The sequence below is a fragment of the Nilaparvata lugens genome, chromosome 11 (genome assembly GCF_014356525.2).
Source record: "Nilaparvata lugens isolate BPH chromosome 11, ASM1435652v1, whole genome shotgun sequence".
Classification (NCBI taxonomy): domain Eukaryota; kingdom Metazoa; phylum Arthropoda; class Insecta; order Hemiptera; family Delphacidae; genus Nilaparvata; species Nilaparvata lugens.
In genome coordinates, this window is record NC_052514.1 from 21,880,536 (window position 1) to 21,906,465 (window position 25,930).

The 25,930-nt window shown below is 32.9% G+C and overlaps 1 protein-coding gene across 4 annotated transcripts; it reads left to right on the forward strand.

The window, feature by feature from the left end:
• The first annotated feature begins 404 nt into the window (after positions 1-404).
• Positions 405-25,047, forward strand: LOC111057428 (luciferin sulfotransferase). 4 transcript variants are annotated; one of them, XM_039437847.1, is made up of 8 exons: positions 416-681; positions 4,715-4,874; positions 11,492-11,689; positions 14,277-14,376; positions 15,084-15,222; positions 15,970-16,090; positions 16,720-16,814; positions 24,164-25,047. In XM_039437847.1, exons 3-8 carry the CDS (start codon positions 11,497-11,499, stop codon positions 24,464-24,466), a joined length of 951 nt encoding a protein of 316 aa, XP_039293781.1. In that variant the 5' UTR covers positions 416-681; positions 4,715-4,874; positions 11,492-11,496; the 3' UTR covers positions 24,467-25,047. The 4 variants fall into 4 exon arrangements, with proteins under 4 accessions (XP_039293779.1, XP_039293781.1, XP_039293778.1 ...); XM_039437845.1 differs by lacking the exon at positions 4,715-4,874 and having other exon boundaries at positions 405-681; XM_039437844.1 differs by lacking the exon at positions 4,715-4,874 and having other exon boundaries at positions 433-685.
• Positions 25,048-25,930: the final 883 nt, after the last annotated feature.

Here is a 25,930-nt window from a genome sequence, read left to right on the forward strand (position 1 = left end):
CAACTCACGTTTTCTAAATCAAATTCCTAAAAAAAATCACTTTTATTTCCGTTCAATACAAAGATCATGATAATCAGGCCTTATTCCACCTTACTCAAAACTCTCGTAGTAAGCTGTAAGTTTCATTCCACTCTATATTATCATGATTATCATAAAGTCACGGCTGCTCATTATTTCAACGTCGACTAGACAAGAAACGAGCGCATTTTAATGAACGTTGAAATTCAATTCCGCTAATAATTCATTTCGTTCGTCTTTTCCCTGCATCTCGAACAGTATAGATATAGGAGACGGTAGGAAGTGAGTTGTGTAGATTGAACCGACAAAAATGTATAGGTATAAAGTGACGTAGTAGGTCATTCGAATGGCCCGCTCTAGACCTTGACTAGCAATTGCTATGTTTCAATGCTACTCCACACCATGTTGCCACTTCAGCTAGTTATATCGTATCCGAACTTGGTACTGCATAGAGGCGACTGTCACTCTGTCTCAGTATCAGTATACTGACATTTGTTATCAGTATAGCACTGCTATAATAGAACACCGACTAAAGTAGGACACCTATTATGATTTCGCAGCTGAAATTCTCTGGCCGAAAACAATAGTTAATCAGTGGAGTGCAGTTGATCAACTGTGCATTGTGTAAGCCGGATATCAAGTGACGTTCGGAATAAATTTATTGTAAGTAAGTTTAAATAAGATTTCTAATTTCGAGTGTTTAGTAGAGTGCGGATACTATATTCATTCATTTTTGAGATTATTTTTACAGCTACTGGTTTTTTGTATACAGCTTTGTGGATAGTGTGAGTACAGTATAATTTCCATTATTCTCTTGTTCTATTTTTCAACGCTTGAATAATTTATAGCAAATTGTTTTTTAGCTTGAGATAGAAAGGTATAAGCACAGTATTATTATCATTTTGTTTTATCTTCATCTCACAGTAAATGAGTATGCTTGAACTATCACATGTTTTGGAGTATATTCATCTATGTTCAATAAAAGTACTTAGAACTCATTGAGGTAACTGTAGTTGATAGAGTGATGATATATGAATAGTTTCACAAAATACTAGATGGAGTATTATTGACTTATACATGATGATCTGAACTGGCTAACCTAAAAATGAGATGAATCCTAATGGAATATTGATTTTGAAATGAAAATACAATTCAATATAAAATCAATCTTGCTTACGGGATCGAATTATGCAAAGTAGGTTTATGTATCTAGTTGTTTAGAGAATATCTCAATCAAGTAAGATTTGACGATATTGATAGAATAACAGATAATGTGACTTTATAACTAACTCTTTGACATTATCTACAATTTAAAAGTCTTATTCTTAAATCCATGATCTGTTATGGAGAGAAAGATTCATGAATACAGAGAAACTTTTTGAATATTATTCAATTTATCGAGATTAATGAAAGATTATGTAGAGCCTGAGAATATTATCGGTTGGATATCTACCCAGTTGTTTATCCAATTGATGGATAACTATGAAGTTCTCTTTAAACTTTGAATGTGCTCCTATAAAGAATATTTTGAATACTAAACTGATGTTTGACGACACATCAGCAGTCCTAGAGTGGAGGGTATTGAATTCTAAAACTAAATTAACGAAACTTGTTGAACAAACTAATAATGAGAGAAAAAGACAAACTCATAATAATTATTTTGAATGAGCAAACTCATAAAACAGTAAACAGGGAACTAACTGATCAAGTCAACGACCTCTCATTTTTATGATAAAATTGTCGTTCAATAGAAATAGCCCACATTTTAATAATATCCGGATAGATTCACATGAATGTGATATGAATCTGTGAATATATTCCAAATTGAAACAGATTAGAATAGTTTCAATTCGTTATAATATTACTGCAACAGAAAAAAGTAGCCAATAACCTAAACCAATTTCTTACACTGCATCCGCATCCCATAGCGAATAATATAGAATTTTTAACAAGTGAAAAGTGAACAAAATTGAATCAAAGAATCAAAACTGTGAAAAGTCGACATCATAATTTCATGAATAAGTATTTCTTGGAAAACTTCCTTTTGTGAAAAGTTACTAGCCCATGTTTGCTAAACACTATACTGTACTTTGAATCAGACTTGAATTTTTTGAGCTGTTAGTGGAGAAATCGACTCATGACTTACAAACCGCAACGTGATGTTTAGAAACCTAATGATAAGTTATGACTCAAAGGCTAATTAGTCACGTATCATAACCTAGCTGTTATTACTGTTTTATTTTCCTAAAAACCATAATTCTAAATCGATTCGAATTGAAATGAATGAATAATGAGACAGGTCATGATTTCCGTGTACCTTCCGTTAACGGATGGAGCTACAGTGAGAATCACTTAGAACTGTCAGCATTGGTTGCCTGAGAAACTTTGATGTTATTCATTAGGAATTCTGCCAGAAGAACGTGAATCTCACTGTACTAGATATAACAAAATGTGAATAAAATATAGTTATATAAGAGTAGCCACTCTCTGTGGTCTGCTGAGAAGTTCACCTTGCATGGATTTGAGGCGCGGAAGTCCGGAAGTAATCGGCTCTCTTGCTTCTTGACCCTCACTCTCTCTCTTTTTTCACGATATCTGTGCTTATATTCTGAGAAGCCTCCTAAGATTTGATACGAATACCTACACATTATACGAAATACATTTTCCTTGTTGTCTGGCTTCCAATGCTGTTCCGTTGTCGCTTTGACATATGAAAGTGCCTGAATTCTTGTGATTTGTTAGGAGGTGATTTCATGGAGTTCGAAGAATATTAGCAGCAATATTACGAGTACATAGAGTTTTGGGAGTTCTGCATCTATGTGAAAATGTAGAGAGAACTATTGTAATATCTTAGCAGGTAACCCGTCCTCCGCAAGGGACCAATTCAAAAATTAATAAACTAATAACTCAAACTACCTGAAATCTTGAAGAATTTAGAATAGGCCTATAATCATCCTCGGTAAATTAAGAAGCTATATGAAAAATTTCAAATTAATCAGTCCCGTAGCTCAGACATTGTGCTGCTTCATTCGTGAATCTCCTATCATGTGCGTGTATAAGCCAATTGTTTCCTTTATTATATTATAGATGTAATAATCATGAAATTTGGAAACTGAGTTCAGCAATCACCATCACTACTACACTTCTTTGGAGAAAAATCATAATGACTCAACCAAAACTTGGAAAACTTTATCTATAACGATTCGGTTGAACGTGAGATTGAGTAAATTATCATATTTATATTGAAATGCGTTTAGTAATCTAGAATTGAATCTTAGATTGGCTTTTCTTCGTAGAATTATTATCATAATTAATAGTAATGAGATTCCCCAACCACAGACTCATTAAAAGAAAATTGTGAAATATGATGTATCATCACTTGGTAACGGAGCAGAATGGATGGAAAATGTTTAAAAATACATTTCTGGCTAAAATTAACAGAGAAATGATTATATTCATAATAGATATAGCTTTAAAATTATCAGCTTTTCCCATTCAAGCTGAGAATAATAAACCAAGGTATATTTGGTCAAGCGTCAAGTGATGTAATACACGCGCAGAAATGACCAGAGTGCTGAGCAGTAAATTCAATGTGGATGTTCAATAAAAATGCTGTTTACGATTGCGGATTCACTCCAAAGAGTATTTTTGAACCATTCAACTACTTGAAGATGTCATATAGCTGGATTTTTCTCCAGCAAAATAGAGAATCTCATTCCTTTAATATTGTTATCTCCAAGATTGCTCGGATTGAAAAGTAGGTGAAGCATGAGCTTTGCACGCTGATGTGGATCCTTAAGGAATGGAATGCATAAAACGAAACCACCTTAATAGAAGTTTGTAACAAACATCATGTACAGTGTAATATATACAGTGTAAAACGTATAAAATATGAAATTTACCGAATTTCGACTCACTATTAGAGTCTTCAATGTTTGTTTCTATTACGAACTGCTTGATAATAATCACTCTTCAACGATTAAATTACGACATAGCAGTCATATATTTATGAACAAAAGCTATTTGCTTCTTCTCACATTATTTGTGAACAGTTTTCGGACACTAGGCCCTTCCTCAACACTGGTTGACACTTCCGTTGTGGAAGTGTTGAGGAAGGGCCTAGTGTCCGAAAACGCTTCAAAAATGTGATTAGAATAAAAAAGCCATTACCTTCTACTAGGTAATGTGAGTGGAAGCTAATAGCTTTTATTTATAAATATCCAACTGCTATGTCGTAATTTAGTTGTTCAAAAGTTACCATTGAAGTATAGTAAACATATATACTCTAGACGAAAATATCGAATTTTTACTTTCTCAATAATTCTATACTGAACATCAGAGAGAACAACTATCAAATTGAATTCATTCGCAGGGAAGCAGTTTGAAATCATTGTCATAATCTGTAGTAATTATTAATGTTGTCTTGTATAAGACAGAGAAACTAGATAATTCAGTTTTAGTTTTGTCATTTACGGAACTTGACAAAAGAAATTTGATATCAAATGCTGTTAGTCATCAATTATTTTCACGAAGTCATCGTGCATGATACCGCTAATCCACAATTATTATTTCGGATCAGTATGACTTGAAAATATCATGGCACTGTGGACAAGAGGCAGCTCAAATTTCAGGACGTATTGATCCGCAACGTTCTCTCGGAATTCCCAATTAATTTTGGTTTAATCTCAATATTCAGGAATGGATACCTTGTCTCATATCAATTTAAAAGCCTGAACGCAAATTGAATTTACTCAGCGTGATGAACATTGATGGAAGTCATTTCATGAAATATTCTCTCGTGATATTATTAACTGACACACTGACAGGGGTTTGTCTGATCGAATAATTAATATGAGGTAAGCTCTCCATATGAATTTGAATATTGCAATTGTTCCCGTCGTATGTTTCTCTATGTAGACGGTACAAGAATAAATTTCAATTAGAAGATAAACTACAATATGCAATGGGCTAAAGAATTGAAGATTTGACGACGAATGAGAAATTTCAGCGGCTTGGAATACCGTTACATTAATAATTATTGATGATGATGTGGGTCAACTTTTTGATGGATTAAGTTTTGTGAGTATAACAGGGAACTTTTTTGTCTTGACAAAGGAGTTGATCTTCTATTTAGAGTTCATCAGAAGATTTCGTTTACGATTATTCTTATCTGGTACGGTAACCATAGAAGAGCTTTAAAACTACTGTAATATGTATTTATATTTCATGTTGGTTGAAAGAGAAATGGTATTATCAATAAGGTTACACAATCAATTGAATTGTCATTATTATTTTAATTGCGAAATGATAATGCGATATTCTCCACCTTCACTCTACGAAGATAAGGTTGACATTTCTTGTGAAAATACTGCTATAAAGCATGCCATTCTCTATCATATAGGCGATAGGTGATTATTATAAAACAATTTGTGGAAGGCGGAAATGATATCGTCATTCTTTTGCTGTGACTAATTACTGTTCAAACATTCTACAATAAATAGGAACTAATCGCAATGAACATGATACTAATATTGAGTGAAATTTCTTAAGACAGTTTTATTTTATTTTATTAAAGTTTTCTTTTCTTTTATTAGACATAATACGTTGAACAGTTTTATGGTAATTTCAAAACTCCAGTTCTCGATAATGCAGACAAAGAAATTGGTTCTGGAACTTTGAATACAAATATTCTACTATTTTCAGTTAGTCTTAATCAAGTTTCCTTTAAATGTTGAGAAGATTAAACTTAGATACTCCATTGTATTCTAAATAACACCATTGTACTCTTTTTGAGGAGTTTTTTAATATAAAATAAATAAAAACAACTAGTTTCGATGCTGACATAATTTTCAAGATTTAAAACTTAGGATATTATGGTGTTATTTTACAAATAACTAGCAAGAACCCGTGCTTCGCAAGGATCTATTTCAAAACTTGACAAAATGAAAACTTGACGTAATGAAATTTTGAAGAATTTAGAATAGGCCTATAACCATCCTTGGTTAATTAAGAATCTATAAGCAAAATTTCAAGTTAATTAGTCCAGTAGTTCAGACGTGATGATGCGTCAAACATAATTTTCCTATCCCGTACGTGCTTAAGCCAGCTTTACTTTATATAATTATTATAAATATAGTTAACGACTGCAAGAGATAGGACTGTTGAACAGAATAGTGGTGAAACTATGATAGCGCCAGAAGTGTCTCAAACACAATAGTAGGTAGGCTACTACATTAACTTTTTGAAAGTGATTTGAAAAAATGTTAAAACAACAGAACTGAATCCTTATCATTCTACCTTCATTTAGAGAGGCTTTTGTTTGAGTCGAATGGAAATTTATTTAAAAAAATGAATGTCTGTTTGTGTGTTTGTTTGTTCCCTGTAGACTTGAAAACTACTTGATATAACGGCATGGAACTTAGGGAATATGTTGTGTGAATATTGGGGATAGTTTCTGAACAGAAATTTTAATAGGGTGGCTAATAATAATTATTTATTAATCCATTTTACAGACATATGTCTTCGAAATTTTCGGCCGAGCGGCTACCGTACTGAAGAACGAAAAGATGACCATGATTCAAGATCATATTGTGATAATATGATTTAGCATCTAAAGTTACCAGTTGTAATAAACACATCACCCTGTGATAAATTATTGTGTACTGGTATTAAAACGGTAGTTTGGAGTTGAAGTGTAGTTGATTGGTACCAGCTGTTGATAATGGTTCCTTAGAAGACCTATACAAATAATTATCACTCCCCTATCATTGAGAAACTGGAAAATGTTGAAAAAAATTATTCACGTAATGAAAGAGAGTATATATATATTGTATAGTATATATGTATAGTATATATGTATAGTATATATGTATAGTATTCATATTGCATTCATTAATTACTGAAGAATGAAAGAATAATTCACAATTTTTTGAATTTAGCTTAGCTTATATTCATCCTAAAATGGAAAGAATATGGAATTCTGTGTGATTCATCGTACATCGCATATTTCCTGGACCATATATCGACAATCTACAGCTATGAAAACATTGAATATTTTTCTTTGAAACACTGATATAACCTTTTTTTTTAATTGAAAACTTCACTGATAGATATTACTACCAATTGATTGAGAAGAATAATATGTTTTCGGAATAATGAATTCTGCATGACTAAGCACATAGGAAGTCCGTATTGAGATGTAAATGAACATGTTGATTGTCAGATAAATTTCATGATTCACCAAATAAAGTCAAGTATAACATGAGATACATTGGCGGTACGAAGTTCGCTGGATAAGCTAGTTGTAAATTAAGCTTTATTATTAATAGAGAACGCTGAAAAAGACAGGCTCAATCACCAGGAATACTATAAATCTATGAGGGACCAGTAAGCCATTAATTTTGAGTAGTTCAATTACTTCCATTATGGACACTGGATACATCATGGACAATCAATACGTATGAAATTTATCAGCTACCATACAGAATAAAAAAATTTGGTTGCAGTGACCCCGACTACTGTATTATGAATAACCATTCGGATCAAATATAAGGAATTACTCGCATCTCTCATCAACTCGTAATTTTTATTCACAAAATATTAACAAAAATATATAAATATTAAGTTATATTTAATAAACTCACGGCTAGTACTCAAGTTTGTCTTTTTCTGGCCGTGCTACAAATAAATGTAGGTATATGTTTGACATTTTGTTTCTGTAATCTTGTTGTCTATTAAAAAAGTTTTCAATGTGGTTTTTGATGGCAATAAAATTTGAATTTGAAAAAAGGATTATCAACAAACTCCAAACCAAAGAAAACCTTTGTGCTCTGTTCTAATTGTAGTGTATGAGACTCCATATACAGCTGATAGAAGGCGCAAACCAAACTGGCCAAGCATACAACAATGGAACAAACACGTGGCAAGCTTGCGCTCTCAATCAACGCAAAATCAATTCGATCAGCTAATTGATGAAATTGTTTTAAGCTTTCCGATGATTACAACATATGTTAGAATATTATGTGTCAATTATCTCAGTTCCATATGGAGTTCACCTTACCATAAGCTTACTTAATAGGATCCTTTTTCATCCTTTGAAATCCTTAGAGCCAAAATATCTCAAAATCCGTTCTTAGTGCGCATCTAGCATGTTTGAAGAATATTTGTGCAAAGTCTCAAGACTGTAGGCCAATGAGTTTGAGCTGTAGTGTGATTTTACATCAAATTTTTTGATAAGTGCCCTCTCCTGAACCCCCCTGTGCTCCTGATTGGAATTTTTCTGCATAGATCTGATTTTTTTCGTACGTGAACGAAAAAGTTCCTCATGACTTTGCTGTGCAATGAACGGTTGAAAAGTGAAAATTTTGGGGGGCCCAGCTCCCTCAGGGGGGCGGATTTCTGAAAATCCTTTTGTAGTGGATGTTTTGAGGCTACAATAAACAATTGTGCGAAATTTCAAGTTTTTAGGCTCAGTAGTTTGGGCTGAAGAAGAAGAAGAAGAAAAAGAAGAAGACGATAGATTATTATGTTGCTTTGGCCTGTGATCTGTATAAATGTCCTGTAACAACTAAAGGTGCGTCCACACATGCCGAACCGAACCTCGAACCGCGCAGCAAACTGTGCATTCCTCCGAACATCTTGCCTTTCAACGAACATGAGCATGTGTTTCATAATGTTGAAAATCAGCTGTTAATCATTCGCCGTACCGTACTCCGAACCACTCGCCTTGCCGCTTGCCACTGTTATAACTGCTCGCCTCACCTCACTCCGAACGCTGAACTTTTCAGCCAATCAGAGCCCTCGATTACAATTCGCCGTGCAGCTCGCTCCTCAATATTTCCTATCCATCACAAGTGGAAAACATGCGAACATGAATACATGGGCAATTTTTTATTTGATTAAATTCATGTTTTGAAGAATTCATTGTTACGAATGATAAATTGATAGGAGCTTATAAATATTCTCTAATTCAAATGAAATAACTTCTGAAAAAAAAATAATGATTGGATAAATACCAATATTGAATTATTGTTGACCAAGAACTCAGTACATCGACAATTCATTCAACTACTTCTGTATTGATAAAATTATAATCATTTTCTCTATTGATAATCAATTTCATCAACTAACTGAAAATAGTACTTCAATTTCCCTGAATTTATTAATAGAATTATATAATTTTAAAAAGTGTAGGTCATATCTAAATTCACAAAGAGTTCGATTCTTGTTGGCAAGATAGATGTTATTCAATGCAGAAATCATTGTTATTTTACTCAAAGATAGGATAAAATGAATAGTTCTCTTTCAGGGGGATTTTTGACAACCAACAAAACTCATTTTTCATTTGAAGAAATAATATCAAAAATGTGCATAGGACCTTACTTTTTTGTTCAGCTTGCCAAAATACCCCTCATTTCAATATTAAAATTTTCGACTGACTGTACAGTGAGTTAATCATTCTATCAAGGCTTGAATAATTTTGAAATTTTAATTAAATGAAAATGGTAGAGAATAATTATCATGTAGATATCAACACCTTTATTTAAAGACATATTAACTGCATGCGTTTTCATATTGCCGATACAGCATTGATAAAACTGTAGACGTTTATTTAGCAGTCTCAAAAAACTGTTCTAGCTGAAAAATTAATAATACATGCCACGTGTAGGCTTATACATTGCATCAGGAAAACGAAGTTCAAAACTATGGTTTTCCTAAACATATGTTTTTGAGATAATTTCTTTGATGCAGCTGTTTCACATTCACCATTATAGATTATACAGAGTTTGTGAAAATAAAAATATTTATTGATTACCAAAACAATACTATTATTATATTAATGATAATAATTAATTATCAAAACAATACTTTTATTATATTAATAATAATATTATTAAACATATTTATCAATATTATCAGAACAATATTATTGAGGTTGAGTGGAATCAGGTAGAAAGCAATAACAGAACAGATGTTCTTTTTTGAATTTCTATCATATTATTTTGTTATTTCCAATGATTACAACATAATTATGTTAGAATATCACATGTCAATAAATAAATTATCTCATTTCCATATGGCAGTCACCTTACTATGTTCATAACCTTACTTAATAGGATCCTTTTTCATCCTTTGAAACCCTTAGAGGCAAAATATCTCAAAATCCATCCTTAGTGCGCGTCTAGCATGTTTGAAGAATATATGTGCAAAGTTTCAAGTCTGTAGGACAATTAGTTTGAGCTGTAGTGTGATTTTACATCAAAATTTTCGAAAAATGCCCTCTCCTGGACCCCCCTGTGCTCCTGATCGAAATTTTTCTGCATAGATCTAATTTTTTTTCGTAGCTGAACAAAAAAGTTCCTCATGACTTTGCTATGCAATGGGCTAAAGAATTAAAGATTTGACGACGAATGAGAAATTTCAGCACCTTGGAATACCGTTACATTAATAATTATTGATGATGGTGTGGGTAAAAAATTGATGGATTAAGTTTTGTAAGTATAACAGGGAACTTTTTTGTCTTGACAAAGGAGTTGATCTTCTATTTAGAGTTCATCAGAAGATTTCGTTTACGATTATTCTTATCTGGTACGGTAACCATAGAAGAGCTTTAAAACTACTGTAATATGTATTTATATTTTATGTTGGTTGAAAGAGAAATGGTATTATCAATAAGGTTACACAATCAATTGAATTGTCATTATTATTTAATTGCGAAATGATAATGCGATATTCTCCACCTTCACTCTACGAAGATAAGGTTGACATTTCTTGTGAAAATACTGCTATAAAGCATGCCATTCTCTATCATATAGGCGATAGGTGATTATTATAAGACAATTTGTGGAAGGCGGAAATTATATCGTCATTCTTTTGCTGTGACTAATTACTGTTCAAACATTCTACAATAAATAGGAACTAATCGCAATGAACATGATACTAATATTGAGTGAAATTTCTTAAGAAAGATTTATTTTATTTTATTAAAGTTTTCTTTTCTTTTATTAGACATAATACGTTGAACAGTTTTATGGTAATTTCAAAGCTCCAGTTCTCGATAATGCAGACAAATAAATTGGTTCTTGAACTTTGAATACAAATAATCTACTATTTTCAGTTAGTCTTAATCAAGTTTCCTTTGAATGTTGAGAAGATTAAACTTAGATACTCCATTGTATTCTAAATAACACCATTGTACTCTTTTTGAGGAGTTTTTTAATATAAAATAAATAAAAACAACTAGTTTCGATGCTGACATAATTTTCAAGTTTTAAAATTTAGGATATTATGGTGTTATTTTACAAATAATAAAGTGAGTAGCCCTGAATATATACGTTTTCAGAAAATAGGTTAAATAAATTGAATATTTAAAACTCACTGAATGTTATGTGAACTGTATCATATTAAATACTATCATATTATTGATCAATCTATTATTTTTCTGATTTGGTTTTTCTTTGCCTGTTTTGCATAGTGAACATGAGCTACGAAATATTGAATGATCCGCTTGTGAAGAGCATTCAGGATGCCAGCGTTGGTTTCATGTCCCCTCCAGAGGTTCAGCTCGATACAGGATGCATAATCACACTCCAATTCACAAAATATCGACAACAAATCCGCAAATTCAAAGTGAGGCCAGATGATATATGGATCTGCACTTTCCCGAAATGTGGTGAGTTCACTTTCTAAAAGCATGGTCTTGATTACTATTCACATTAATAGAACTGCGATATAAGGTTTCAAAACTATAATAACGACTTTTAGACTATATTTCATAGTGTAGAATATGAAATATTCAATCACTCAGGCTAGTTACACACACATTGCTTTTTGGACGTACGATTTTTCGAATCATAGATTCTATTGAATTGAACAGATGATGTCAAACGGATTTTGTTTGTCGAATCAGTTCTAAAACTATTTCGGACGACATCTTATTGAAACTCTATCTCTATGCATTCAATTGCTCTGAATGAAAGCTATCACAGTTAGAAAAGAAAAATTCATTATCACACCTCAGCGCAGCATATTATCCTCAGCAAGTCTTCTCAAATCATTTACCCAATAAATACATGTAGTTTGATTTGCATGAACAAAAATGAGAAAGAGGAACAAAAGAATACATGTATACAACTGTATAGCTAATTACATAAATTATAAGAATTTTACGGTACTATAAATTCAGTCAGAGTATAAATATCCCATTTTTCTCACATTTATATAGTCTGCAAGTTCTTTAAAGTTTAGCCTGAACTTGAACCATCATGTAAAGTCGAGCAAGGGACCAAGTGAAACATTTCTTTTCAAGGGTTTTGCTTTTAACAGTTACTCTATCATTGAAATATCAGATGAATAGATTGGAGCTTCAATCTTATCACACACAGATCATAGCTTATCTGTTGTTTAATGAACAAATTGTATTCGATATCCGACTACGGTTTTGAATGGTATCGAAAATTATAGAATTACAAATTCATTCATTTCATTGGAGCACTGCTGTTACAGAAATTGAAATCGATGAACAAGTTTAGTTGAACTGAATGTTGCATTTTCAACTGGCTCATTTTGTAAAATTTATTTGTTAGATACTTGACCTTGTGACATGGAGATTGGATCTGGGAATCCCATCTCAGATGACGGTCAACAATTATTCCCAGGTATTTAACGGTTTTAGAGTCCTCTAGTTTAGGACAGTCACAATCATTCAAACCTATTTTATTACATTTGATATTATGAATTTTCAAGTTTATTTATTCAAGTTGATATTATGAATAAACTTGAAAATTCATAATATCAAATGTAATAAAATAGGTTTGAATGATTGTGACTGCCCTAAACTAGAGGACTCTAAAACCGTTAAATACCTGGGAATAATTGTTGACCGTCATCTGAGATGGGATTCCCAGATCCAATCTCTATGTCACAAGGTCAAGTATCTAACAAATAAATTTTACAAAATGAGCCAGTTGAAAATGCAACAAATTACTAGAATGGCCTACTTTGCTTACGCACAATCTGTGTTGCAATATGGAATTAGGGTATGGGGGGGTACTGCTGAATGTCATATAAACAAGATCTTCAATGTTCAAAAACATATAATAAAAGTGGCACTAAGCAAACCAAGGCTGTATCCTACTAGAATTCTCTTCCAGGAATCTAACATACTTACAATCAAACAACTCTACTTGAAAAATTTAATTTCATATTTATTAAAAAACAAAAATCTTTTCAATACCCGAATTACTCCATATAACACGCGCCAAACTTACAGGAGATCTGACTTACCTGAAACTAATCTAACAGTATGTAGAATGCAATTTCCGTATAGATGTGACAAACTAGTAAATATTATACCACAAGACTTTATATCAGACAATCAAAATTGCTATAAGAGAAAAGAATCTTATCATGGATCAAAACATCACCTGGCGTTTTCAGTAATCAAAGGCAGTAGCTTATAACAAATTCTAAATTTACGTTTCTCCACTCACCTCTTCTCATCACCAGTTGACTTGTGCATTCACTGTGCTTCTTCTCTTTTCAGGTTTTCCCTCTTATATTGTAAAAAAAAACTGTTCTTCATTTCACTCTGTATTTCAAATTTATTTTACCATTAGGCTATTCTTAGTCATTTATTATATTCTATTTTATAAATATTTTTTCTTTTCTACGTTTCTCAATCTTTATATTCTCTTACTCATGCTCGCGAACAGACGAAAGTCTTGCGAGCTACACATTCTTTTGTACTCTTTATTTATTTTGTATTTTTGTGTATTTAAACTATGTAAAATGTGCAAAGAATGAATAAATTGAATTGAATAAATTGAATGTGTGCATTGTAATGTATTTAATTTTAATTATGAATGGTTAATCCACATGCTTTGATTCCTGATAAATAGAATAAAGCTCTTTAATCAATATTTTGATTCTATTTCGGAAATGAATAAGAAATACAGTATTAGGCTATAAGCAAATAATTATTCTAATATCACTACAAGCAGATCGATTCGATTCTAGTTCAGTTATACTTTAACCACATTGTATTTGAGTAAGAAAATTCTTGGAATCGTTTGACTTAAATCACAGCCATCTCCAATAGGAGATAATGATTTTAGTATTAAGTGATGGCTGTGATTATGCTCATTTGCTTTTATCTACTAATTTTTTTATTATCTGGTTGAGAATCTCCCTTGATGAATATAATATCGATCAGTCGAATCAAATGAATGAATAATAGTTATATGAAATATGTTTTTCAGGAACAACATGGTCACAAGAAATGATTTGGTTACTAATAAATAATATAAACTTTGAACAAGCCAACACAGAACCATTGCATATGAGAACTATTTTCCTGGAGTAAGTAGTCAGCCTCTGTTATTTAATTTATGAATCATGACTTATATCTGTGATTTTCTTCAATTGCTCATATAATAAGATAGGCTATTACCACAGAAGTAAACAGAAATATCTGTACATCAAAGAATTAGAATACGGTACTGTATTTATTCATCATAGTATGTGGAAGTATGGCTGGTAGAAGGGACCAGTACAATCAATTTATTTACTTATTTATTTATTTACAATGCAAATGACACTAATGTAATAACATTGAAAGATGAAATAATAAGGTAGTCCTTGCGCTATTTTTCTTCCAAATTTATAAGTGACAAAGTCCAAGATAAGGTTAGAATTTCACGTGTACAATTTTTATAAAATTTTAGTACAAAATAAACATTAAAACTATACATTTTGAATTTAGATGGCTTGAATAAATAAATTAATTAAAAATATTTTAATTCTAAAAATTCTCTTATTTCTAATAGGCTATTTGCGACATTGAAAAATCAGTACCACTTCAATATCAAATTTAAATTAATAATAGAGATCGGCTTTAAAGTTGATCTAGTGGAGATGTCTCAATATAGTCTGATGAAAATAGTGAATAAAATGGATAGTAGATTACTATAATATCACTAAACTTGTTACTCCAGCATCTCCGTTCAAACACTTCGAGTAACAAATATCATAGATCTATTGTAATGATGTGTTTCCTTATTCTACAGTTACAAGACGTTGCATCCTGAGAATGATGAAATACCAAACACAATCGAAATAGCAGAAAATTTGCCATCTCCTAGAATTATCAAAACGCATTTACCTGTCAGTGAACTACCAGAAGAAATTTTTACTGTCAAGCCAAAAGTAAGTAGTATTAGATAAGACTCTTCTAATTTATTTTTTACTAGCAGGTAACCCGTGCTCCGCAAGGGTCTAATTGAGAACTTGACAAACTGAAAACTTCAAATAGGCATATAACCATCCTCGGTAAATTATAACTATCCTCGGTAATTTTTAGAATCTATATGCAAAACTTCAAGTAAATCAGTCCAGTAGCTCAAACGTGATGATGTATTCGTGAATTTCCTATCCTGTAAGTTTAGTGTATATGCCAATTCTTTCCTTTATGCGATTATAGATTGGTTGAATAATGCTTCCTTTTTCGGATTAAATGGATAAAGTTCAAGTTTCCAACAACTTTTTATGAGTAAAAAGTCAGTGCTTTGGAATCGAATGTCTCTTAATAATGATTGTAATAAGACAGCATTCAGTTGAGGAATTATTAAGGAATCTACTACTGGAGAATCATTGTGAATCTCATATCGTAAACGTCTAGTATATCCATGTAAGACCCTTGTGTCCTTATTAGGTGAGTTCCAAATCAACGGAATAGTGAATAGTAATAGTATGTATGTATGTGTGATTACATGATATATTATTCTGACAAGATTTGGATTTTACCTCACAATGATGTTAATGGAACATTCTTTGTGATTAGTAATAATCACATTCAAGAATCCACTTTGCGATCGAGTAGAAAGATTTATGAGTGGTTATATATTTTACTATTTATATTTTATATCTTGGTAAATTGAAAACAATTTTTTTCAGATTATCTATGTACATAGGAATCCCAAGGATGCAGCAATCTCTTACTATCATCATTTTGTGTTTTGGAACAACTATGTAGGATCAAGAGAGGATTTTTTGACGGCATTTGCAAAGGATAAGTGTGAGTTCATCATTTATAATCCTATCATTGCATTGAAGAGTTTTAAGCTATAATTGGATCTTACAGAAACTGTTTCTAAATTCAGAGTTGTAAGATCTTATCTTATCTCCAATGGATCAACAAGTACTGAAGACAAGAATTTCATTTTTTTTCACTGCGTACGAATCATTCAAAGCCAGTTTCATAGGCAGCCGATTAAGGCGGTCGCTTGGGGGTGCCAAATTCATAGGGCCGTCAAATTTAGAGTGCAGCCAATGCTGTTTCTATGGAATTACACACATTATTCAATTTATCTGTGATCATCATCGAAACAGAATTCAGCACAAGGAATAAAGACATTGTCCAACAAATTAGGGAAAGTTGGATTTTTGCAGGAGGTTAGTATATATAGTACATGCCCTGGGAGCGAAGATCCAGCTTGACCCCCCCATTCATCCCAGGAATTGACTAAAGCCGACCCTGGGAATTATCGACAACTTGTTAAAAAATCCTACTACACCAATGATGGAATATTGAAATAAGGTTCAGTTCTATAATTAGTTCTCCATTGAACTATCTAGATATATTTTGATTCTTCAATGCGATTAAGGTTGATCTGAATATTCATCTTCTGGTTTTCTATTTTTCAGTAATCTACAGTCCGTTCTGGGATCACGTCCTGGGTTTTTGGAACAAAAGGGAGGATTCGAATGTACTAGTCAATAGTTTCGAAGAAATGAAGAAGGTGAGATCCAACTACTGTATTTCCATTCATCCTACTCATGTTGAGTAACGTTCTATGGAGATACACAGGACCATGGCCTTCGTTATGTCCTCTTATACTGATAATGATCGGTATCATTTCCATACAGAATAGAAGAATCATCTCTAACTTTAGCGTTGATTTCATTTTTAAGAATGCTTCCTTATATAATTCAGTACTGGAATTGGATTGAAAAATATAATATTGGTTTTCATTATCGAACACAATAACGGAGATTATGAACAAGAATGATCAAGATCATTGATTCAGCTGAAATTAATAGCTTTGTTCCTTGCGAGATCAAAAATTTATGGAACACTCATACGTTTTGTTCCATTTATGGAAATGAGACTAAGTTTAGACGTTAATGTTCAATTTAGCTTGAAATCTTTAGCATGCCTGAACTTAATTAGCTACACTATCAGAAGATTCTCCTTTAATCATTGTCGTCTCCCAAGTAACGAAAAATCCTAGAGTCTCCTGTTGCTTAAGTGGAAAGGTATTGCCATAGCAACCTAAATCCCTCAACAGTTATTACGGCGAAATCCTAGAATTTCCTGTCGCCGGGAGCAAGAAGCCATCACCATGGCAACCAAGCCAAAACGACTATATTACATTCTCTTGTTGCCGTGTAATCGCAAACAACTCATTTTCGAGACTCAGGAATTTCAGAAACAACGATAATAATTATTATCACAGTTGGGTCAAGCGAGATTTTGGTTTATAATACCACAAACACGTCGTACCTTTCTGAACAATGAAGTTTCATCCAGAATCCCCAACTAGGATTGTCAACTTTTGCCTTGATGAGCTTACTGCTTCACCGCTTTAAAGAGAAGGGATGCTTTTATCCTCGAGATCATGAAATAGGATTTTGAAATGATATTTCATTTGTGAAAAGTACATTCAAGATATACTCGTACTAGCAGGAACCCGTGCTCTACAAGGGTCTATTTTAAAACTTGAAAATAGACCTATAAATCATCTTTGGTTAATCAAGAATCCATATGCAAAATTTCAAGTTTCAAAATTTCAAATTTCAATTTAAAATAGGCCAAAATAGGCCTATAATCTTCCTTGGTTAATTAAGAATCCATATGCAAAATTTCAAGTTAATAAGTCCAGTAGTTCAGACGTGATGGATACGTCAAACATAATTTTCCTATCCCGTACGTGTATAAGCCACTTCTTTAGCCTTTACTTTAGCCTTTACTAAGCCTTCACTCTATTATAGAATGATACAGTTAATGACTGCAAGAGATAGGAAGCTGTGGAACAGAATAGTGGTGAAACTATGATAGCGCCAGAGGTGTCTCGAACACAATAGTAGGTACATGAACATTTTGAGAGTGATTTGAAAAAAAATGTTAAAACAACAGAGCTGAAACTTGTCAACCTTATCATTAACCTCCATTTAAAGAGACTTTTGTTTGAGCCGAATGTAAAATGAAAATAAAGCTTTATTATTATATAGTCAATGCTGGAAAAAGACAGGCTTCATCACCCGGAATACTATAAATTCTATGAGGGGCTAGTAAGCCATTAATTTTGAGTAGTTCAATCACTTCCATTATGTTGAAAATCAATACATATGAAATTAAATAACTTCAGAATAAAAACTACTAAAATATGGATAACCATTTGGATCAAATATGAGGAATTACTCACATCTCTTATCATCTCGTTTTTTTATTCACAAAATATTAATAAAAAATAGATATAAGTTATATTAAATGAACTCACTGCAAGTACTCAAGTTTGTCTTTTTCTGGCCTTGCTACAAATAAATGTAAGTAAGAATAAAATAATTTTCAACAAACTCCTAACCAAAGAAAATCTTTGTACTCTGTTCTAATCGGAATGTATGAGACTCCATCTGAAGTTTACCAATGATCACAGCATTTTATGTTAGAATATCACGTGTCAATTATCTCAGTTTCATATGGCGTTCACCTTACCATGTTCATAAGCTTACTTAATGGGATCCTTTTTCATCCTTAGAGGAAATTATCTCCAAATCCGTTCTTAGTGCGCGTCTAGCATGTTTGAAGAATATTTGTGCAAAATTTTAAGTCTGTAGGCCAAGTAGTTTGGGCTGTAGTGTGATTTTACATGAAAAATTTCGAAAAATGCCCTCTCCTGGACCCTCCTGTTCTCCTGGTCGGATTTTTTCTGCCTAGATTCGAGTATTTTTCGTAGCTGGACAAAAACGTTCCTCATGACTTTGCTGTGCAATGAACGGTTAGAAAGTACAAAATTTTGGGGGGTCCCAGTTCCCTCAGGGGGTCAAATTTTTGAAAATCCTTTCTTAGTGGATGTCTTGGGGCTAACATGAACAAGTGTGCAAAATTTCAAGTTTCTAGTCTCAGTAGTTTGGGCTGTGGTGTGATTTCAGTCTGTCGGGACTTGCCTTTTATAAATATAGATCTAGAGATCTTCTTACCACAATAAGGATTGCAATCACAGTTACCAGTTACAATCCTAGTTATAATCTATTTCCGTTATATTTATAATCTTGTTTTGATCTAAGTACTGGGTGCGGCAGGAAGGATGGATGTTTTTAGAACAGATAACTTAGTATTCTGATCTGGGTAGTCGGATTGGGACAGCTGAAGTGAGCATGTGTTCGGTAGATCATACCATTTTTTCTAGTCATTGTTCAGTCGGCATCATGGATTCGTGGAATGTGCAACATCGTGTGTTTACTTAAGACAGTTTTGTGCGTAATAATGAGAGTATCATTAAGCTGCGTTTACACCGGAGTTGATAACACAAGTTTTTAGCATTTTTGTTATCAACTGATGTTAATAAAAGTCAATAACATCATGTTGAGTTGTGTTTACACCGGAGTTGATAACATGAGTTATTAATAAAAAGTTGTCAAGTTGACTGAATCGACAAAGAATTCTCTTGAAAAAAGTTAATAACTCGTGTTTTCAACAGAAAATTCCTTGTTTTTAATTCATGTTATCCATCGAGTCCGTAAAGATAAAAAGAAATGCGTTATGTTAATAACAAAAGCCTCTTTTATCACATCAACTTTTGTTAATAACAGGTTAATTATCTTATCCGCAACCCCCTCGCCCAGCATCCCTACCCTACAACTACAGCTGTTCCTTAATAACTACAGAGCTGCAGACAAAACACGTGACAAAGTTATTAACTTTTGTTGATAACAAAACTAGCAGCCAAAAGAAAATAGTATTAACTTATGTTGAAAACTTTTGTTTTAAACTCTTGTGTAAACGCAATATAATTTATTTACATTAGATCAGATGGAGATCATTATGTTAATGATCACACACATGCTTTAATTTAAAGTATTTTGAAGACAATTTTTTGCTTTTTATTCCGACTGTTATATCATATGAATACTCTCGTTAAATGAAATCATATGGGAGTCATTTATATTGATAACAAGATATTGTTAATAACAAGGAATTTTCTGTTAAAAACATGAGTTACTAGTAGTTCTGTGAACAGTAGACCTCACGCAGTATTCTCATCCACAAAAACCCTGATTGAAACTATAGACCTTATGGAAATAAAGCAATAGACTGGCTTCTCAACACATCTGTGTAATCACTTGTCAGCTGATTTATGATGAATAATAATTCTATAGTCTGATTTTTACTCTGATATTGGCGTATGAAGGAGGCTCCTTTTTCCTTAATATTATCATCCTTGAAATGCAGAATTTCCAAAAACCTTGTAAATTCGTCGACGCGCAATTAAAAAAGGAACATACCTGTCAAATTTCATGGAAATCTATTACCGCGTTTCGCCATAAATGCGCAACATGTAAACATATAAACATTCAAACATTCAAACATTCAAACATTCAAACATTCAAACATTTAAACATTAAGAGAAATGCAAAACCGTCGACTTGAATCTTAGACCTCACTTCGCTCGGTCAATTAACTTTTGTCAAGAGAAATTTTTGACGATCAATTCAAGTTAATAACTTTTTGTTAATAACTCGTGTTATTAACTCCGGTGTAAACGCTTGAAATGACAATCTTGCTTGAAATGACAATGTACCCACTCGTAACACAATTCCACGTTGGGTAAAATCATTTCGTTCAGTAGGAACAGTAATGAATAAACGACCATCAGGGGCTCATGGCACTGTACGCAATTCACAAAATGTGGAAAGAGTTCGGCAAGCCATACTCCGTAGTCCTAATCGATCTGCTAGGAGACATTCTTCTGAACTCAACAGTGATCGGACAGTAAGGCGTATTTTACATAAAGATCTAGGATTTTATCCCTAAAAAAATGGCCATGGTTCAACAAGTGAATCCTGGCGATTATGTAAAGCGGCTGAATTTTGCTCGAGAAATGGAGGCCATACTTGACCAAAATGAAAACATTATTTTGTTTACGACAGATGAAGCACATTTTCATTTGAATGATACCGTTAATCAGCAGAACTATCGTTATTGGTCAGATGAAAATCCAAAATTAATGCATGAGAGACCATTACACAGTCCCAAGGTGACAGTTTGGTGTGCTGTGAGCAGTACAGTTGTTATTGGTCCATACTTTTTTGAAGACAACAACGGGACCACTGTAACTGTAACCTCAGAACGTTATAGACAGATGTTCACTGAATTCTTCCTACCTGAATTAAGGCTGGACAGGTCTGGAGAACGAGGAGACCAATCAATGCCACCAAACCGAGAAATGATGCGACCACGAAAAACAGCCTGAATTTATTGCTTCCATTGAATTTCTTGCTGTGTGAGCTGTCGCCCCGTCCTGCTGAAACCATACTTGCCGGATATGAATACGTTTCCTTCTTAAGGCTGTGCAAAGGCTAAAAATGAACTTTCTACTGGTGATATTTTTCAAAGTTTTTCGATTTGTATATCATCAAGCTATCTAAATGAAAAAGTTTTGTCAGGAAACAATTTTTTTCCGATCATTACTTTTTGAGATATGATCCCCTGAAGTTTGAATTTTTGGGACAGACCATTTCAAATTCGATAAGATATAAATCCATGAGACTTAGAGGATCGATTCTACATGATACTTTTTATCTAGTACAACAAAAAATTTCTGAAAATATCAATTTTTGAAAAAGTTATTCAATTTACCAAAAATAACTCGACTAAAAGTTATTTTTAGTAAATTGAATAACTATTTCAAAAATGGATCTTTTCAAAAAAATTTTGTTTTACTAGATCAACAATACCATGAAGAATCTATCTTTTGAATCTCATGGATTTATCTCTTACCGAATTTGAAATGTTCTGTCCCAAAAATTTAATCTTCAAGCGCTCATATCTCAAAAAGTAATGATAAAAAAAAATTTCCTGAGAAAACTTTTTCATTTTGATAGCTTGATGATAATATACAAATCGAAAAACTTTGATAAATATCACGAGTAGAAAGTTTATTTTTAGCCTTTGCACAGCCTTAAGAAGGAAACGTATTCATATCCGGCAAGTATGGTTTCAGCAGGACGGGGCGACAGCTCACACAGCAAGAAATTCAATGGAAGCAATTCGGGCTGTTTTTCGTGGTCGCATCATTTCTCGATTTGGTGACATTGATTGGTCTCCTCTTTCTCTAGACCTGTCCATGTGCAACTACTTCTTGTGGGGTTTCTTGAAGTCACATGTTCACCAGCATAAACCACGTACACTTCAAGAACTTAAGGAAGCAATTCGTGAGGAAGTCGAGCAAATTGGCAGGGCAATGTTAGAAAGAGTACAAACCAACTTCCGACAGCGGCTTGTAAAGTGCATCGCTGAAAACGGCCATCACCTGTCAGATATTGTTTTCAAACATTAATTTCCTAAAATTGTAATATACTGTGAATATTGTTCTGTAAATAAATGTTTTTTTTACGCACAGGTAACGACATATTACTTTTTTTGAAAACCGTTCATCCTTTCTGCCGCACCTTGTACAATCGAATGAATGAGTGTCACGTCAGTTGTTTTGTCACAAGAAAAATAGAGAATACTATTAGAATAGAATGTTGAACAGAAATAAAGTGCTTTATCTATTTTTATCTATAAAGATAAGGTAGATTGTTGAAAAGTATTGCATTGAATTTGAACGAAATCATAACTCAAATTATCAAATACGATGTAGGTCTAATTTTACATATGAAAACAATCCAACCTTGAATGTAATAATTAATATAATTACAGTATCATTATCACACGACAATAAAAAGTGCCATAGTTGGTAGATTATCATATTATTCTAAATATTTAAAAAATGGAAGTATCATCTTCGATAGATATCGCAGACTGCTTTCATTGCTTACAAGAGCCTTTCTTGTTAGGAGCAAAGTTACGAAGGCTTTTAATTTTCTACATTTTGTGTGATTGCTTTTTACGAGTCTGAGGAGAATGAAAGCCGATAGGAGGGCGATCACTTTGAACAGTCAGCCCACGTGGAGTCGATGTTAATTAGTTAATGAACACAAGCGAATAACAAGTCTATCGCCTCTTTGCCAACTCTTGTCGAAGAAAAGTTAGCCATAGCATTCCTCTCTCTTGAATTCAGCAAACTTCTGAATTCGAATTCCAATCTAACTGCCTGTGGTTACCATCAGTTCAAACCCATCGCTTACAGTAAACACTTCAATCACTCTCTCTTATTCTCTTTCCCTTCCTCTTTTCCATTAATTCACCCTTTCTCATCAGTTTTCTCAGTACGATCCCCACTTACTCTCTTTTTCTTTACTACATTATTCTCCGTCACACTCTTTCTTATGCCTAGCTACTCCCTTCTCATAATCTCTTGGTTCTTCAGCATCCACAAATTCTCCCTCACTTCATCTAATCTTCTAATAGACTCTTTCTCTCATAATTCGAATAACTCATACACTATCCATTGTATGTCGTTACTATACATTTTCAATCTATGTATAAAGATTTGCATAATTTAGTGTAAAAGAATCCATTCAGAGAAGTATCAATCAATCATGATAGAAATTATTGAATTATCACATCATATCACCATTAATCATGAATCATGAACCATCATTGACATATTATGTGAATAATGGGAAAAATATTATCACCTCTAAAACGGCGTTTTATCTTTGTCACAATATTATACGAAGTAAACTGAATGCAATAGTTTGTTATATACAGTAGAAGTCGAAATTCCATAATTAATTTAATTTTTTTAATTTCCATCGTGCAAATCGATGATTGTGAATACTGTTCGAATAAATTCTAGGTATGCTTCATACTAGGATGGTCACTTATATAAATGGTTGGAATTTAAAGTATTTCAAGTATATTATGTTTGTATTGTTATCTTTCCCAAAGTTTTAAAATTAATTTTTTCAATTATTCCAGGATCTGAAAGGAGTTCTGAAGAGAACAGCTGATTTTCTGGAGGTGACCTACACGCCTGAGCAGGAAGCGGCTCTCCTGAAACACCTGAGCTTCGAGTGCATGAGGATCAACCCGATGACCAACTTCGAGAGCGAGTACAAGGAAGCCGGAAGAGATAAGGAATGTCAGTTCATAAGAAAAGGAGAAGTGGGGACCTGGAAGAAAGAAATGCCTGAAGAAATTAGGAATATGTTTGAGGATTGGACGGAAGAGAATCTCCAAAACACAGAGTTTCCTTTCTACAGAAATAATAATAATAATTAAACCTTTATTTAAAATGATAACTTCACTCATCGTTGAGTTCAACTCCTACAACTTAACTGTTCCAGATATTATGCAGTAACTGTTCATCAAGCCAATTTTTTTGCAGTCGTCACGTGCGATGAGACAATTAACATTGAGATTGACCCTTCCAATATTCCTCTCGATTTCTCCACAACGTTCTAAAAATTATTTTTATTTCTGTACATCAATTTTCAGAACCTTGGGATGCTGCCATGGATTCCACAGTCAAAAATATACGTGCTTAAAAAGTATTCTTTCCCACAAGATTTTATATGTTGTTTTTAGCGTATTATAAAGACTAATTTGATAGCTCATTCCATTATTTATATGAAGAAGTCTTTAGTTTTCAAATCTCATGCAGAAACGACTACTTGATAGATATTAAATTAAGAATGATTATTCATTATAAGATTAATTTTTCATGGCACAAATAAATATAATATTTTGAGCACTACATAATCTCATCACTATCTTGGAGATCCCGTGCTGTTTCATTGGTAGCCTACAGTATTTTGTGATCATTTATACAACACAACTTATCAATAAATTCTAATGTTTTACACCTGTTGCAATCAAATTTTCTCCACTACAATAAGCAATAACACTGATTTCTTTTAAAAGTATTTGGTGTGTTTCAATGAAAGCTGTGATACAGTAGCCTATAATATTACTATATTTTCATTCATGTTCTATCAGTTTGCCACATTCCTAGTTTGAGAGTTGCAATCAGTGTACTCGACTGCAGCGTCTCTATGGGTTGACAATACTAATAACAGAAGCCATTCATGTTCTATCAGTTTGCCACGCCCATTCCTAGTTTGAGAGTTGCAATCAGTGTACTCGACTGCAGCGTCTCTATGGGTTGACAATACTAATAACAGAAGCTCATGTCAACCATATTACCTTTGAAAGCTCATCTCAACCCAGCTCAAGTCTCCTTGCAGGCGTTTGCGAATGGGAGTGGGCTACATAGCATGAATGCATTACTGTTATAGGATGCCTGCATATTGTAATATTGAGTGTAGCATCCACTCATGAACTGCAGTCATGACATTGTTGCTGCTTGTTGAATTCAATACATCAATCTATGAAGCAAAGGTGATCATGAACTTCTCTGTCGAGTTTACTGCAGAGCTCACAGTCTTTCATAATGAATCAGCATGTTTGAAACAACTACAAGACTTGCAAAATACTAATGATCAAAGTAATTGAGTTTCAATTCATTTCGAAATTTTATTTACCATTGTAAGAGTCAGTGCTCGTATGTGTTGAACATTTTCGATGCTAAAGATAACTAAAAAAAATCATTGAATCTATCAAGAAAATACTAATCAAATTATCAAGTTCAAAGTTCTAAATTGAAAAGTAGGGGATCGTCACCATCCATTTGAGAAAAGATTGTGATAGTTGTAATTTTATTTAAAACTTATCCTTGAAAGTTGC